At 49.4% G+C, this 14,138-nt stretch overlaps 1 protein-coding gene across 6 annotated transcripts in view; it reads right to left on the bottom strand.

The window, feature by feature from the left end:
* The window catches only part of Tox2 (TOX high mobility group box family member 2), a 126,272-nt gene that overhangs the window by 40,427 nt on the left and 71,707 nt on the right, over positions 1 to 14,138 (bottom strand). For all 6 annotated transcript variants that reach the window (XM_078051835.1, XM_078051833.1, XM_078051834.1 and 3 more), the window contains one exon: positions 6,669 to 6,914. In XM_078051835.1, the coding sequence (XP_077907961.1) occupies positions 6,669 to 6,914 (246 nt within the window). The remainder of the gene's footprint in view (positions 1 to 6,668; positions 6,915 to 14,138) is intronic.

Here is a 14,138-nt window from a genome sequence, read left to right as displayed (position 1 = left end):
GTGCCCCACGTCACCTACAGCTGTCACTGAAACTTCCTAAGTCCCTATGAGCAAGGAATCTTACCTCTGTCGTGCAGATGAGGAAACTGAGGCTGAGGGAGGCAGGCTCCCTGGCTCTGGGCACAGGGTGGGGAGGTAACGAGTCGGGGGCAGCTGGGTTTGAACTTGGGTCGGCCTGAGCACAGAGCCTATGCTTCTCAGTACTGGATGATACTAAATGTCACAACAAAAGCTCACAGACAAACAGAACGTCATCACAGCAGATGACAAAAGGGGCCACACAGTCCCGCCTCCTTGCATCCACCCATTCCACAGTGTGACTGCCATCTCTCCCTTCAAGGGGCAGGGTCTATTTCGACACCATGGACTCTGGTCACATGGTGTGGGTTCATGGTCACATGGACTCTGGCTTTGGCGCATGGGACCACAGCAAATGTGATGCCGACAGAGGTTGAAAAGTGCCCGCACGCTGGGGCTCACCAAGCTGCCACCATCACCGCCTGAACAAGCCCAGGTCCCCGTGTGATGAGAAACCCGTGGCCAAGTCACTCCATGAGTCCCAGCTGACATTGGGCCAAGTACTGAGATGTCCACAAGAATCTTGGACCCTATAGTCCCAGGTAAGCTGCAAGCTGACCCCAGAAATCACCTGAGCCATGGAGATCAAAAGAACTACCCTGCTGGCTCACAGAGAACTAATAAGAATTCATTGCGCTAAGCCACCAAGTGTGGGGTGGTTTGTTACACAGCAAAGCTGACTGATGCAATCATAAAACAAAGACACTTCTGCATTGAGAATTATAAAAAGAATCCACTGGACTAGGGGATCTCTACTGCCCTCCTGTGACTTCAAAGTCCAGAGGAACAAAGGTTGGGGGGGGCCTTTGGTCCCTGTGTTTCAATTCATGTGAATCCAACAGGGACAGATCAAGCCTCCTTGGGGGAGGAGGGAACAAGCAGGGCAAGGTTGGCAGGAAGGGAGATTGGAGGGGAAGAGGGGAAGAGCTCCGAGCAGGAAGAGCAGGCGGGAGGGGTCAGGAGGTCTCTGAAGGACCCCCCAGAGTCAATACACAGGCCCTGCCCCCGAGCTGTGGACTAGCTCATGGAAACCATCTTTCCAGCCAGCTGCAAGTGGTCACTAAGGTACTGTCCCCCAACAGCCCACCCCAGAGCACTAGCCCAGGACTTAGGGTGGGGGTCCCTGGGCCTGGCCCCAGCCCTGGGTGCGCTGGGAGAAGGACGAGTTCTGGCAGGATGCTTTGAGACAGGGATCTGAATTCAGCACCAGGATCTAAAACTCAGCACAAGGGACTTTGATCCAAGTTCACAGGATGTGAGCCTCTGGTCAGTGGCCTGGGTGGCGACGGCGGCGGGTGGGGAAGTCTACTGAACCTCAGACCCATACGCTTGTCCAGTGTGGCTCAGCTGACAAAGCCATGTGCCCATTTTCCTGCTGGCGATTTCCCTGGAGCTGGGGTCCCCATCTCCATTTCACAGATGGGAAAACTGAGGTTGAGAGAGAAGCCATCGCCTAAGTTCCCCGAGAAAGCAGGGGGCAGAATGTTTGAATGACCCCTGTCTCCACCTCTGTGTTCCCTGGGGCCTGCGCCTGGACCACAAAGCCCCAGTGATGCAGAGAGGTCAGCCTGGGAAAGCCAGGTTCCTGGGCCACCAGGATCCACTGCAAGGGGGACCGGAGCTTTTCAGGAACCCATTGCCCCTTGGCTCGGGCCTCTACGCGCCCAAGCCCCTTCCAGGAGCTTCTCTGGCTTTGGGGAAGGTCCGGGTTCCCCGGGAACTGAGAGCATCAGGCTCCATCCCTTCTCAGGATAACCCTCCCCGGGGACACCAGGCCCGTCAGCGGCGACGTTTCCCAAGGACGACTCCCAAATAAATGATTTCAGACGTAACAGAAGCCGCTTAATAAATTCCACTCTTGGAGTTTCTTTGGGTATTTTAGAAACTGATTTATACATACAATATCTCTCTCAAAATGAGACAATCAACACAGGATGAAATTATTGAGTTATGAAAATAGGGGTCAGATGGAGGTGCCGCGCTTTAAATTAAACCGGCAAAATATATCTTTCATACTAAATTGACTCTTTTTGTCTTGGAAATGAATGTTTAATCAGTTAAGACGCCCAAGTCCAGGGAGAAGCCTTGAGCATATTTAATTTTGTAGAGGGGCCCGATTCCAGTACTGCGCATGAGTCCTGCTGGCAGCCATATCTTTAAGGGAGAAGGGCCGACGTCACATGGGCCAGTGAGGCCGAGCCAGCGGGGCAGGGGACCGGAAGGAATGGGTGGCCTCTGCGGTCTGAGCCAAAGGGGGTCCTGGCATTTATGAGATGACTGGCCTCGTCCCTCTGTGCAGGAACAACATCTCTGGCACATGGCACTTGTGTCATATTACCTGGCACACCTTAGCATCAGGGCGTCCTCTGAGCCACCTGCAGCAGGACTGCACCATCCCTCAGACACCGGGTGCAATTATAAAGTGGCCAGGAGGGGACCCAGCTGGGCTGGAATTCAGGTTTTACTGTTTAAGAACCCGATGGCATTAAATCACTCATAAAGTACTCACAGAACCCATTCTGTGTCAGGCGTCACCTCCTGTATGGGGTGATAGTGACAGTTTCTAAGGGGTACCTGCTGACCCTTGACTATGCTAAGCACTCCCAGGGCCTACTAGTACTCGTGGTACTGAGTGTTCCCATTGTACAGATGAGGTGGTAGAGGCACGGATTAGACTTTGTACCCTTGAACTCATTAGAAGACTTGTACTCCTTTGATCGTGTTTCCTCCCTGCAAAAGGCAGAGCCTCCAGTTAGGAAGCGATAACCCCACATCTGAGCTGGCACCCAGAGCGCCGTACCCTGACCCTAGTACAACATTGCTTCATTTTTTAGAAACAGGGTGTATTAGTCAGCTTTGCATCACTATAACAAAATACCAGACACAGGTGACTTACGAAGAAAAGAGAGATTTATTTTAGTTCACAGTTCTAGAGGCTCAAAGCCAAGATGGAGGGGCCACATTGGTTAGGCCTCTGGCAAGGGAAGCCCCTTGAAGTGGGAGGGGACACAAGAGCAGTGGTTACATCTTGAGCCAGGAAACAGAGAAAGAGAGGAAGAGACCAGGGTCCCACAATCCCTTTGGAGGGCACACCCCCAAGAATGTAAGGACCTCCCACTAGGTTCCTTCTCTTCAAAGCCCATAGCACCTCCTAATATGCCATCTTGGGGACCAAGCTGGGTACTGCCTGGGGCCACCATCCATACTCAAACCATAGGGTAGCCTTCGCTCCATCTACACAGAGTTCCTCTGACGTCTTATAACAGCTCCTGAGCCCAGAGCACTGGCTAGTACCTTGTAGGTGCTCAATATGGAGCAATGGCTGGTACCAACCTAGGAGGTGCTCAATAAAGGAGCCTGTATTAGGTTAAAAAAAAGTTCCACTTCCACTAAGATATCAGGCCCTGATCCTGGGAACCCAGAAATGTCACGGTATTGGAAAAAAGGGGTCTTTGCAAAGGTGACTAAGTCAAGGATCTTGAGATGGAAAGATGATCTTGGCCTAGCCCTAAAGGTCATCACAAGTGTTCTTAGAAGAGGGGCAGAAGGGCATCCACTGACAGAAAAGAAGGCAGGGTGGGGTGGAGGCCGGGACCCGAGAGACCTGGCTGCAAGCCAGGAGTTACAAGAGGCGAGGACAGATTCTCCCCCAGAGCCTCTGGGGGAAGTGTGGCCCTCCTGGTACTGAACTGCAGCCCAGGGTCCTGATCTGGGAGCCTGTGGATTTGCAGTCATTTGAGCAGCTACAGAAAACACACTCCCCTGCCTCCTCGGAGCCTCGGTCCCTGGGCTGAGCCCTCCCGGCTCCCCCCACTCAGTGGAGCAGGCCTGCACTGGCTCTTGACACCCAGCAGGTGCTAACACAAATCCCACATCACCCGGGCAGCAGGCGTGACACCCAGGGACACCCCCTTCACCCTGCAGTTCCCACGAGTTTAACAGTCTGTCATGAGGGGCCTCTTGCCTCTTGGCCAGACAGACCCAGCGTTCAGCCCCATGTTCTTATCTGGCTTCCCAGTTGGCGCAGGCGTCTCCCGGTAATAGGGTCGGCTTATATTTATTATCTTTATTATCGTTATTACATAACGAGCGAGTATAAAATCCAGCGAACCCTTGCAAAGTCAGGCTAATGGAAGAATTAAGGCCATCTGAATGGAGGAAGCATCCGAAACATGAACTCGTTATGGAGAAATCTGGAAATGACTACCAAGTGCCTGTTTGGATGGAGCCCAACACAAGCATTTCTCGAAGGAGCCACGAGGGGTTATCTTTGATAAATAGATGACATGCTTTGTAATTATCCGAGCTTCTATTACCTGGGGTCCTACAAGTGCACCTGGGAGTTTCTGCAACCTGTTCCTTTGGGTAAAGGAGATTAAAGAGAGCTGGGGCCACTCCACTACAGCGGGAGCTTGTTTTTATTACTAATAATAACAATAGCAAATATTCCCTGACTGTTCACTCCCCGCCAGACATTTACTAAGACTTTGCAAAGTACATTATCTCGGATGGGCTTCAGTAGGACCTGGGGGCAGGGCTGTGATCGTTCCAAGACAAGGGAACGGAGGCCCAGAGGTGCAGCCAGGATTGATCTTCTGTCCACGCACTAACCACACCCCACGCCGTCTCCCTGAGCCACCAGCACGTGAGCCGGCAACCTGTGGCCTAGGACTGCAGCCGTCCCCACCCCTGCACCGAAGCTCTCCTGACCAAGGTGTCCACCTGGTCCTGTCCTTGTTCATGTGACCAAAAATCCTGAACAGAGGTGGTCTGGAGGAGTGAGGGTCTTGTGGGTACGTCAGCTGGACAGCAGCTGAGGTGTCCACCTGCGGCTGAGGTGGAATTAAGGTCGTGGACCCTGGAGTCTGAATGGGAAGGTCTCTTAGAAGCAGCAGCCGAGGACCTGCATTATGGAAAGTCCCCAAAGGAAAGTGTCCCCTGAGAAGCAGAGCATCAGTTTTCACTGAGCTCTTTAGGGAGAGCGGACCCAGAACACGTGGGTCTTGAGGGGGCTCCCCCCTTCTCCTTTTACCTCTCACCTGGCGCCACGAACAAAACCAAACCAAACCGTGAGTGGCTTAAACCCAGAGTCCACCGGGGTTTTCAAGCAGAGGAATTTGTTGGCAATAAAAGAGTCAACAATTAAGAAATGGAAGAGAGTTCGGATGGTCAGCCAACGAGCGGTGTCTGGAGGTCCTAGGTGTCTGCCACACTGAGCCACAAACTGGGCTGTGGCTTCTGAGCAGCCACTACAGAGGTGAACCCACCCCACCCGGCGCCGCGGGGCTCTGAGGGGAAAGTCAAGCAAGCAGCCCCTCCTCCTGCCCCCGGGGTGTGCGTGACCCAAGCTGACAAAAGCCTCTAGGACACAGTGGCAGGTCAGCATAGCTGTCATGGTGGTCCCTGGGACACAGGGCCCTTCCCGAGATATGAGGAGTGTGCTGGAAGCCATCAGGCCTGCTGTGTGGACGCAGGCATGCAACGGGGCCCTAAGGACACAGCTGGAGTTCCCGGATTGAGCCATGCCTGAAACCCTTTGTCCACCCTTGGGTATTTCAGGCTTTTTTTTTTTCTTCAGTTAGTATGAATTTGGTTCCTGTTGCTTAAAAATGAATATTCAAGAGTTCTGACTTATATATATATATATATATATATACATACTGTTAGCTGTGAAATGGGGGGAAAAAGCAAAAACAGACTCAAATAAGTTGTTCAGGAAAAGTCCTAGAATTCCCTTATAGAGACTTTTCCATTGGACCAAAAAAAAAAAAAAAAAAGACCTAGTGATATTCTATCCACCTGGATGGTGAAGTCAGCATTCATGCTAAGAGGGCACAACCCCAGAATCCAGGCCATGGAGACCCAGGCTCTGCTCAGTCCTTCACCTCCTCTTTCCCTCCTCGACTTCAGGCCTTGCTCTCCACCCTGATGAAGAGAAGGAGCCACAGGCTGCTCCAGCACAGCACACGCACCTAGTCATCCTCTTTGGTGCGTGCTGTTCCCCCAGCCTGGAAGACCCCTTCCTGCTAAGACTTTGCGTACATGAACTTTACTTTGGTAATCACCCTCTTTCCTGGCTGCTTAAGCAAGATACAATTAAAAAAAAACAAACAAACACCAAAACCTGATTCCACTTATATAAAATGTCCAAACTGGGCAAATCTATTGAAATAGAAAGTAATCAGTGGTTCTCAAGGACTGGGGGTACAGCTTTCTTTTGGAGGGTGATTGTCTAGATAGTTCTATGACCATTTACACAGGAAGAGCTACTGACTTGTACTCTTTAAATGGGTAGATGATATGATATGTGAATTGTACTTCAATAAAGGCTGTTAAAAATTGTTAAATGAGATTACATTATTAACGAATAATAAAACAAATCCCAAGGTGTTATAAACAGAGCCCAGAAGTGAGCCGAGTGATGGGTAAGTTTCCCTCGGTGCCGCCCCGGCTTCTGCAGACTCCCATAGACAACCAACTGCACCATGCCCTGCCAGGGAGCAGGACTCTCATCACAGCTGGATATTCTGCTTCTGTCGACCGGTGTCCCTGCCATGAGTGAAGGAAGCATGGCAGGAGGTAGGACTCACCGTGGGCAGCTGGCCTGAGAGCAGATGGCCGTCCTGGGCCAGCATGTTGGACACCATGATAGCCGGGAGGTCCATGGCCTGGTAGGAGTAGGCAGGGAGAAGACCGTTGGGTGTAAGCCCGTGGCACAGCGAGTGGTAGCTGGCTTCGTGGTCCCCCAGGTGCAGGAGAGATGGCTCAGGGAGGTTGGGAGGTGTTATTGGAGGGATCTCATAGTCTTCGTTGCTCTCACTCTGGCTGTTATAGGTCTAAAACATCAAAAGGGCACATTGGTGGGGGGTCAGTGTCTTAAAACTGCAGAACACACTCAACACCACCATAATAACAATCCCTTGGCAAAGAGAAGGGATGATTCTTCTGCAAGGCAGAGGGTCTAGGTGGCCCCCTGACTTGGAAAGACTCCTGCTCCATTCCCAAGCAGATGCTCCCTCCCACCAGAGGCTCCACACACAAAAGCCTGCTCTCCTGGAGAACAGGACTGGCTCCTGTCACCTGCTTCCCTCTGTTTGCCCCTCAGAACCAGCCACCACAGCCCACCCAAGATCCACCTTCCCACAGTCACCCATTTTACAGACTGGGACCCCAGGCTAAGAAGGAAAATGGACCATCCAAGTCAGCAGAAGAGCTGGGAATGGAGCTGAAGCACCCAAGTCCTGCCCGGTGGGCTCTCCAGGCAGCTGGATGCTTTTCTCTTACAAGTTCCCAGCAGCCAGCCGAACCCCGGCCTCTCTCTCGTGTCCCTATCTTGGCAAATGGGACAAATGTTCCTCCAGAAGAACAAAGGTGGAGACTAGGGGCCATGCTGGCCACCTTCTTTCCAGTCCTTATTTGTGTATTTTTCTGGCCTTGCTGAGCTGATCAGGGACACCCAGGACACTGGTGAACAGAAAGGCTGAGCGTGGACATGCTTGCTTCTCCCTTGTCATTATGGTCGCCATATTTTACTGAAAAGTACGATGAGCTTGCACTTCTGTTTTTTAACTTTGAGACGAGGTCTTGCTAAGTTGCTGAGGCTGGCCTCTGACTCGCCATCCTCTTGCCTGGCCTCCTGGGTCACTGGGATCATGGACATGTGCCACCGTGCCCAGTCTAGCTGAGTTTTTTTTTTTTTTAAATTGTGCATTGCTTTTTAATTTTATCAAATTCTTTCCCTCTGCCTCCACTGAAAGGCCCAAGTGACCCTCCTTTTTAAATTCAGTTAACTTGGCTGGCAAATGACTTTTTCTCCTTCGTTCCTCTTAGGTCAGGAAGCAGTATTCTTTCTCTGCACTTTAGATTTTGTTGGCTGACAATTTGTTTAGGACTGTTGCATCTGGTTCACAAGTAAAATTGGCCTCCATTGTCCTGTCTCGTGATGCCCCTGGTGGGTTTGGGTGTCCTAGTTGGTCTGGGGATTTATTCTCTCTTTTCCATTTTTTTTTTTTAAATATGTTTTTCTATTCTTAGATCTAGCAAAAAAGGGATGTCTGAGTTGGAAGACAGATCCCGGAACCATCCAGAATTAGCATGGAGGGACAAAGAAGACACGCATGTCACAGAGATCACATGCAGACATGACAGGTAAGAGTGGGTCCAGTCATCAACATTCTGGAGGGAAGAGAATGAGAAAATGAGCCAGAGGAATAGCTGAAGAGGCATGAGAATATTCTGGAACCATGGAAGGACACCAAAGGTACTGGTGAAGGTGAGGGTGAACCTCAGTCAAAAAATATATATTTAGAGAAAGAAAAACTACAACAGCACATAAGAAATAACATTTCTAACGTCTTGTGTGGTTAGATGCATCAAGTATGTGTGCTCCCCTGGTGAGGTTACTGGAGTCGGACGCCATGCCTGGTTCGCGGTAGGTGAGTCCTCCCTGTTTGGTGGATGACGTCATGCGCGATGACGTCATGAGCGGGGATGGGTGGTTTTGGGCAGAGCCACGTGAAGAGCAGAGAGCACAGGACGCCGACACTCCTGATCAGTGTCCAGGGCTTTCTCCTCGGGAACCCTCACAACCCCATGGGGAAGAGCCCTAGATTGCCCTTCAGAGCCACAGGAACCAGCTCTGAGAGGGCAAGGCCCTTGCCACACTGGTACCCACCCCGGGACCCAGAACCCACCAGGCTCTTGCTCACTGGCCCCCTCTGCAGGGTTATCGTGGGATTATCCCACAGCGCAGCTGGGCAGACTGCGCGGGGGCAAGAGGCCACCTGCCTGCCTTCTTGCTTCACCACCTTCTTCTAGGTTTCCCTGTTGGCATTTTATGGGCTCAGGCCTGAGCTCTCCTCTCTTTCTGCCCTACACTCTCTCCCCAGGTGGACCTCAACGGGTCTCAGCTCCAATTCCCATTCAGCAGCCATGTGTACACCTCCAGCCTCGGTCAGTCATTGGAGCTCCACGGGTGGGCATCTCAACACCACTCCACATTCCCTCTGATGGCCAGGGTGCCCCTTCTCCTACCTGCATCTGTGTCCTTCCGTCCCCCAAAATGACACTCTTCTCCAACTGTTAATAAAACCACAAATTTGGGACTCACACTGTCACCTCTCAAATCCAACGTAACTCCTCCGAAATGTCTTTAAAAATCTGTCGTTTTCCTCCATCTCCGCTGTGACTATCTCATCCCAGCCACATGCACACTCCTGTCCTGCCATCTTCTACCCTGACAATGACAAGGGCCTCTCTTACTGGTCTCCTGTGGCTCTTTTTTGTCCCTCTATTCCCTTCCTGCAGTCAGAGTGGTCTTTAAAAAGATGAACATCTCACAATGTTACTCCCATTCTTGAAATGCTGATGGCTCTCCCTGCATTCAGGATCAAATTTCTAGCTCCAAATATAACTCTGTATGTCCTCCATGGCTGACCCATCACCTCTATAATCACAGTGACCATTCCTGGCTCCAGGCCCTTACATATGTGTCCCCTCTGCAGTACTGTTCTCTGTCTGCCCCACACTCTCCCTTCATCTGACTCATTGCTGCTCATCCCTCACCAAGAGGTTGGTTTCAATGTAAGAAAGAAATCAGGAAAGCAACCCCATTTATAATAGCCTAAAAAAAAAAAAAAAAACTAGTCATAAATCTAATCAAAGAGATGAAAGACTTCTACAATGAAAATCACAGAAAATTAAAGAAAAAAGATTGAAGATACAAGAAGATGGAAAGACCTCCCATGTTCATGGATAGGCAGAATTAGTATTGTTAAAATGGCCATATTATCCAAAGCCACATACAGATTCAATGCAGTTCCCATCAAAACACCTATGACATTCTTCACAGAACTAGGAAAAACAGTCCTAAAATTCATTTGGAAGGATAAAAGACCCAGAATAGCCAAAGTAATTCTAAGCCAAAGAAACAATGCTGGAGGCATCACACTATGACTTCAAATTATTACTAGTGAGCTACAGCAATGAAAAGTGCATGGTACGGGCATAAAAACAGACACACAGACCAATGGTACAGAATAGAGGACAGAGACCAACCCACACATCTTCATACACTGGAGAAAAAGCAGCCTCTTTAACAAATGGTACTGGGAGAACTGTTTATCCATATGTTCAAGAATGAAACTGGATCCCTATCTTAAGCCTTGCATGCAAATCAACTCAAAGTGGATCAAAAACCTTGGAATTGGGCCAGAAACTATACAACTCCTAGAAGAAAACATAGGGTCAACACTCCAGCATATAGGCACTGGCACCAACTTTCTCAGTAGGGCCTCCGAAGCTCAGGAAATAATGCCAAGAGTTAACAAACGGATGGCGTCAGATTGAAAAGGTTCTGTATGCAAAGGAAACAAGTGGGAGTGTGATGAGAGAACCTTCAGAGTGGGAGAAAAATCTTTGCTAGCTACTCTTCTGACAGAGGTGTAGTATCAAGAATATATAAGAACTCAAAAACCAACACCAAATAACCAAATAACCCAGCCTGAAAAAATGGGCTAATGAATTAAACAGATACTTCTCCAAAGAAGACACACAAATGGTCAACAAATATATGAAAAAATGTTCAATATCATTAGCAATTAGGGAAATGCAAATCAAAACTACACTGAAGTCTCATCTCATACCAGTCAGAATGGCAGTCATCAACAATACAAATAATAATAAATGCTGGAGAGGATGTGGAGAAAGGATCACTTTTACACTGTTGGTGGGATTGTCTGTTGGTATAACCACCATGGAAATCAGTATGGAAGCTCCGCAGAACACTAGGCATGGAACCACCATACGACCCAGCTATTCTGCTCCTCAATTTTGCACTAAAGAATTAAAATCTGCATGCTATAGCAATATTCAAATACCCATGTTTATAGCAGCATAATTCACAACAGCCAAACTATGGAACCAGGCTGGGTGTCCACCGATAGATGAATGGATAAAGAAAATGTGGTCTATATACTCAATGGAGTTTTATTCAGCCATAAAGAAAAATGAAATTATGTCATTTGCTGGAACATGGATGGGACTTGAGACCATTATGTTAAGCAAAATAAGCTAAACTCAGAAGGTCAAGGGTCATATGTTTCCTCTCATATGTGGAAGCTAGAGAGGAAAAAGGAAAAGGAAGGCGGGCAGTTATAGCATGAAAAGCAAAGGGAGATCAGTAGCATAGAGAAAAGGGACCAGCGGGTGGGAGGAGGGGAAGGAGGGCAAAGTGCCAAGGGGAATATTGGGCGAGTGGTATTGTGGCATGTACAGTGTGCCATCACAAATCCCACCAGCCATAATGCACCAATTAAAACAATGGAAAGTAAAAACAGAATTAAAAAAATAAAAGAGGTTGGTTGAACTGTCTTCCCTGATACTCTAGAGTAGGTCAGACCCCACACGGCACCCCAAGATTTCCCAGGATTTCTCCCTGGAAGTTCACTGGCTTCTGATGAACCTGTTTGTCATGAAATGTGACTTCTGCTTGCTGTAGCCCATGCTGAGGCCAGAACCCGGCGTCAAGTCTGGCACCAAAATGAGCTCAAAGGCAATTCATTGATGAGAAGGCAAGGCCAAGGGCTGACCTTCAGGACCGCCTGGGGCAGGGGGACTGTGGTCTCTATTACACAGGAGGCAGGGCTGGGTGGTGGTTAGAGCCGTCTGAATCCCTGCTCTGGCACTTACTACCTGTGTGGTCCGGGGCACATAACTCACCCTCCCTTTGCCTGGGTTTCCTCATCTGTGAAAAAGAGGGTAAGGACAGTAGTACCTACAGGGTTGTTGCAAAGAGTTAACAAACAGTAAGTGTGCAGGACGGGGCCTCCCCACAGTGAGCCATCTCCTGTTAGTCATCGCCACTGTCCTGACGTCCTCGCCTGGAGGTCAGGAGATGTCAAGTGGCTATCCCAGGTACACAGGGAGTACAGAGCAGCTCACTGGCTCAGCACCCTCTCTGTGAATATCCCTGAGCAGGTGCCCCGGGTCTGTGCACCAAAGGTTGATGTCTATCTTCAGCAACTGGCTGCAGGTGAGGATCAGCTGTGGTGTCATGTTGCCCCAGAGAGAAGAGTCTCCCTGCTAGCCTTCCTGTCCAGAGTCACCTCCTCCTGGAAGCCTTCCCAAGTCCCCTGCCTATGCTCACTCCTCTCCCTAGACCTCCCCTCCCCGACTCCCCCTCCACTCCCCTGTGTGCACTTCCCATGGCACTCATTACCTCCTGCAAGTAGCTTTGACTCCTTGACCTTTTGCTGCCTCCCTCCCCCTAGATCCCAGGTTTTTGTGAGGGTGGGGGACGGTCTGCCCCGTCACCAGAGCCTAGCACACTGCTTGGCACCTGGCAAATGCTCGGTCACATGCAGTAAATGAGATGGAACGGCCCGGGCTGGGTGAGTGGCAGTCAGCAGATCCGAACAATGGGTAGCAGAGGGACTTACAATCTGTTCATATCTGTTGACTGCCACCTCCCTCCCTGTCCCTCAGCATCCAGAACAGGTGCTGGCTTGTGGCAGGTGCCCAAGGAATGCCAAGTGACTGCCCAAGTCCATTCTTTTCAGTCAAAATCTGAAACCTCCATCCACTGGAACTGGCCCAAGCAACCAGAAGCTTTTTGAAAAAATAAGCATATGTTGTATCAAAATATTGAAATAACACAATTATGACAATTCATTTAAAGAGGCAATTAGCACACTTAAAAATAAGCATGCAAACACACACATGCCTCCTCCAAGTGCAATCAAATCCTAAGCCCCTGAACACCCACCAACCTGTCCTGCTACTGACTCACCCTGAGTACCTACTGTGTGCCAGCCACTGCATCCAGTACTTGCATGCTCTTCCCATTTTTTTATGAGTTCTACAAATAAGTGCCAATCATCTCCGCATTGCAGACACGGAAGATGGAGCTCAGAGAGAGGAGGTGTCACATAGCTAGTGAGACTTGAGACCCAGGACTTGTGACTCAGAATCCAGCATCTTCCCAGTCATCTCCAGGATTCCTATTTTCAGAGCTTGGCCATTCAACGGGGCCTCGTGTGCTCTACAGAAGGATGCTGAGTTGTCCAGCTCCAGAGCTCGGGTGTGTCCACAAGGACGGAGCATCTGTCGTGTTTTTCACACAGCAGTTCCAGGAATGGAAGAGGCTGAGGGACCGGTCTTGGGTCAGAGCAGGGCCAAGCCCCTCTCCTGGAACTCCTGGGAGGAGGCCACAGAAAGCACTGAAGGCAGTAACTTTCCAAGGCAGCAGAGCAAAGGGGCAGAGGCAAGGCCTCTGGGCTTGAGGGTGAGCCTCCCCTCAGGAGGAGGGGAGCTGGAGAAGGTCCGGCGGGTCAGCAGCCAGCAGAGCCAGGAGCTCATGATCTGGCAAACAATCACCGTGAACTCAACCCTTACCACGGCAATGTACCATGTCAGATTAGTGAAGAATCCAATCACAAAAAGGAAAAACAAAAACATTCCTTTAAATAATCCTTACTGGGAAAATACTCATAGCTAGAACCTAGAGAAGGAAGAGTGAATCTGAGAGAGGGATTCTAGAAAGAGCAGCAAGGTGCAAAACCTCCGTGGTGTAGTGACTCCAAAATGGTCACACATGAAGTAACTGCAGAACAAGGATTCCTAAAAGAGAAGAGGTGCCGTGCTGTCATGTTCATACTGACCCCAAACTAAGAATGGCAGAGTTTCAGCTAGAAAATGTGTCTTTCTGAGCAGATACAGCTTCATTATTTACTTAGAAGGAGATATAAGCATATTTGCTATCATATAATAAAAATATTTAATATTTATATTTGCTATAATATTTTAAAATAATGCATTGAGGTTTTCACATAACATTGACTATTTTAAAGAGAACAATTTGGTGGCAATTATTACATTCATTGTTGTGCAACACCACACCTCCATCTAGTTTCCAAATATTTTCATTATCCCAAAAGAAGACCCTATACCCACTGAGCCGTTTCCCCGTATTCCCTGTGTTCCCTCAACCTCTGGTGACCACTGGCCTTCACTGCCCCCTTTGAATTTACTTATTCTGGATTATTTTCATGTAATTAGATTAT

Source organism: Ictidomys tridecemlineatus, chromosome 5 (assembly GCF_052094955.1).
Source record: "Ictidomys tridecemlineatus isolate mIctTri1 chromosome 5, mIctTri1.hap1, whole genome shotgun sequence".
Taxonomy (NCBI): domain Eukaryota; kingdom Metazoa; phylum Chordata; class Mammalia; order Rodentia; family Sciuridae; genus Ictidomys; species Ictidomys tridecemlineatus.
This window is presented reverse-complemented; position numbering and strand designations above follow the sequence as displayed.